Source organism: Salvia hispanica, chromosome 5 (assembly GCF_029641045.1).
Source record: "Salvia hispanica isolate PSC_SH4W2 chromosome 5, Shi_PSC_v1, whole genome shotgun sequence".
Taxonomy (NCBI): domain Eukaryota; kingdom Viridiplantae; phylum Streptophyta; class Magnoliopsida; order Lamiales; family Lamiaceae; genus Salvia; species Salvia hispanica.
The window spans coordinates 13,891,425-13,893,714 of NC_142696.1; the positions used below are offsets into that span (position 1 = coordinate 13,891,425).

The 2,290-nt window shown below is 42.6% G+C and overlaps 1 protein-coding gene across 2 annotated transcripts; it reads left to right on the plus strand.

Moving 5' to 3' along the window:
* Positions 1–523: 523 nt before the first annotated feature.
* Positions 524–1,774, plus strand: LOC125186138 (phosphoenolpyruvate carboxylase kinase 1-like). 2 transcript variants are annotated; one of them, XM_089058179.1, is made up of 2 exons: positions 524–1,405; positions 1,503–1,774. In XM_089058179.1, the coding sequence occupies exons 1-2, from the start codon at positions 619–621 to the stop codon at positions 1,667–1,669; spliced, it is 954 nt and encodes a 317-aa protein (XP_088914305.1). In that variant the 5' UTR covers positions 524–618; the 3' UTR covers positions 1,670–1,774. The 2 variants fall into 2 exon arrangements, with proteins under 2 accessions (XP_088914305.1, XP_047938430.1); XM_048082473.2 differs by having other exon boundaries at positions 1,474–1,696.
* Positions 1,775–2,290: the final 516 nt, after the last annotated feature.

Consider the following 2,290-nt stretch of genomic DNA (forward strand, 5'->3'; position numbering starts at 1 on the left):
TTTTTAATCCATGTGTCCAAAAGTTATATCTCAACTTAGTTGGGATGGAAGGAGTAAGAGAAAGTAAAGTAAAAGAGAAGAAATGTTGTCAAAAAGGAAATGACTTTACAGTGCAACAATCCAAAAAAAAATACGACTCTTCTACAGAGGGATGGAGGGAATAGTAAACCTCTTGCACATCTTAAGACAAAATAATTCAATCTAATCTACATTTTCGAGATGATTCATAATCCATCCGTCCATAAAAAATAGTCTCATTTTACTATTTTGAGAATGCCCACAATAAATAGTCTCATTTTATTAATGGAAAGTTTATATTTCATACTTTATCTAATTTTTTTCATCAATTTCATACATCATTTATCTAATTTTTTTCATCAATTTCATACATCATTTACTTTTCACTCATTCTCTTCACACTAAACCCTATTAATTTACCGTTAAATAGTTAAGGATTGTAATCGTTATTTGTAAAAAAGTGATACGAGGCTATAAATAAAAAGATGAGAATGGCCTAATCCCACAGTTTTTTCGCACCTATTCCTTTCCCAAAAGTAACAATTTATAAATAAGCCTCAAAATACTCTGCAAAACACAATAAGTGAACACAAGAGTATCATGTACGAGAGCCTCCAACAAAACTACCAACTCTGCGAAGAGCTCGGCCGCGGCCGATTCGGCGTGGTCTACTGCTGCTTCTCCACAGCCTCCCAGTCCCACGCTTCCTTCGCCTGCAAATCCATCTACAAGCACTCTCTCTCCGACGCCACCGACCGCCGCTGCCTCGACGCCGAGCCTAAGATCCTCCGCCTCCTCTCCGCCTGCCCCAACATCCTCCGCCTCCACGACGTCTACGAGGACGACGACCACATCCACCTCGTCACCGATCTCTGCGACGGCGGCGACCTCTTCGACCGCCTCTCCTCCGGCAATCGCTTCTCCGAGCCCGACGCCGCCGCGATTCTGAAGCAATTGACGGCGGCGATCGCCTTCTGCCACCGGATCGGGGTTGCGCATCGCGACATCAAGCCAGACAACATCCTGTTCGACTCCAGGGGGCGCCTCAAGCTCGCCGACTTCGGATCGGCGGAGTTTTTCGGCGTCGAATCGGAGATGAGCGGCGTGGTTGGAACGCCTTACTACGTCGCGCCGGAGGTGCTGATGGGGAGGGATTACGGTGAGAAGGTTGACGTTTGGATCGCCGGCGTGATTTTGTACATAATGCTGGCCGGCGTGCCGCCGTTCTACGGCGACGGAGCGGCGGAGACTTTTGAGGCGGTGGTGAGGGGGAATTTGAGGTTTCCGTCGAAAATTTTCCGTTCTGTGTCGCCGGAGGCTAAGGATCTGTTGAGGAAGATGATCTGTAGAGATGCTTCTAGAAGGCTCTCCGCCGAGCAAGTCCTAAGTCAGTATTCTTCCCTCTCTACATTTGTACGATTTGTGGCTAATTTTTGTTTTAGTTGCTGATTTTAGTGCATCCGTGGATCATAAACGGAGGATAGATGTGAGATTTGAGGTTATTCAACCGGAGCTGTACATAGAGACGGTGGTCGGAGGCGTAGTAGATGAATCCCTCACCCCTTTTTGTTTAGATGAAAATGACATAGCACCACTTTGTTTCGGAGGAGTTGTGGCTTTCGATCATCTTTCTATTTGTGACAAATTATGAATAAAGTTTGCATCGAAATCTGATTTAGGTGTTTGAGTGTATTGTTTTTGTAATCGAAAGAGGAACTTTGTTCGAAGTAATTTTGTTCCAAGTTTGGAATCTTAATTTTCATCTATATTTCTCTACTACTAATTTTTACTTTTTAGACTCGTCGTGTTAAAGACAGTCAAAATACTATTCCATTCGCAAATAGTCTCATTTTACTCAATACAAATTTTTAAAAAATTGTTTGAATGTGTGAAGAAAAATAAAATGAAATACTGAAACATGAACCTTATTTTTACGTACTTGTCTAATAACAGAATATGAATGTGATGATTTAGTTGAATACTGAATTCATTTATTTACAATTGAAATTGAAAAGGAAAAATTAAATTTGAAAATTTGAAAATCTCAAAATAATAGAATGAGATTTTAAATCACGGAAACAAAAAATATAATATTGTTCACAGATGATTTTAAAACTAGAAGGAAAAATGGGTTACTATTAGAGCATCTCCAATGGTCGGCTAGCGATCGGCTAGCCGATTAGTCGCGCTGGCCGATCGGCTAGCCGAACCATTGGAGTCGGCGAGCGCGAAATCGGCGAGCGGACCGGCGTGGGCTGGCCAATCGCTCGGC

Coding starts and splice junctions, on each gene's coding strand:
- LOC125186138 (XM_089058179.1), top strand. CDS start 619: ATGTACGAGAGCCTCCAACAAAACTACCAACTCTGCGAAGAGCTCGGC. Junction 1,406..1,502: donor CTCCGCCGAGCAAGTCCTAA/GTCAGTATTCTT, acceptor AACGGAGGATAG/ATGTGAGATTTGAGGTTATT.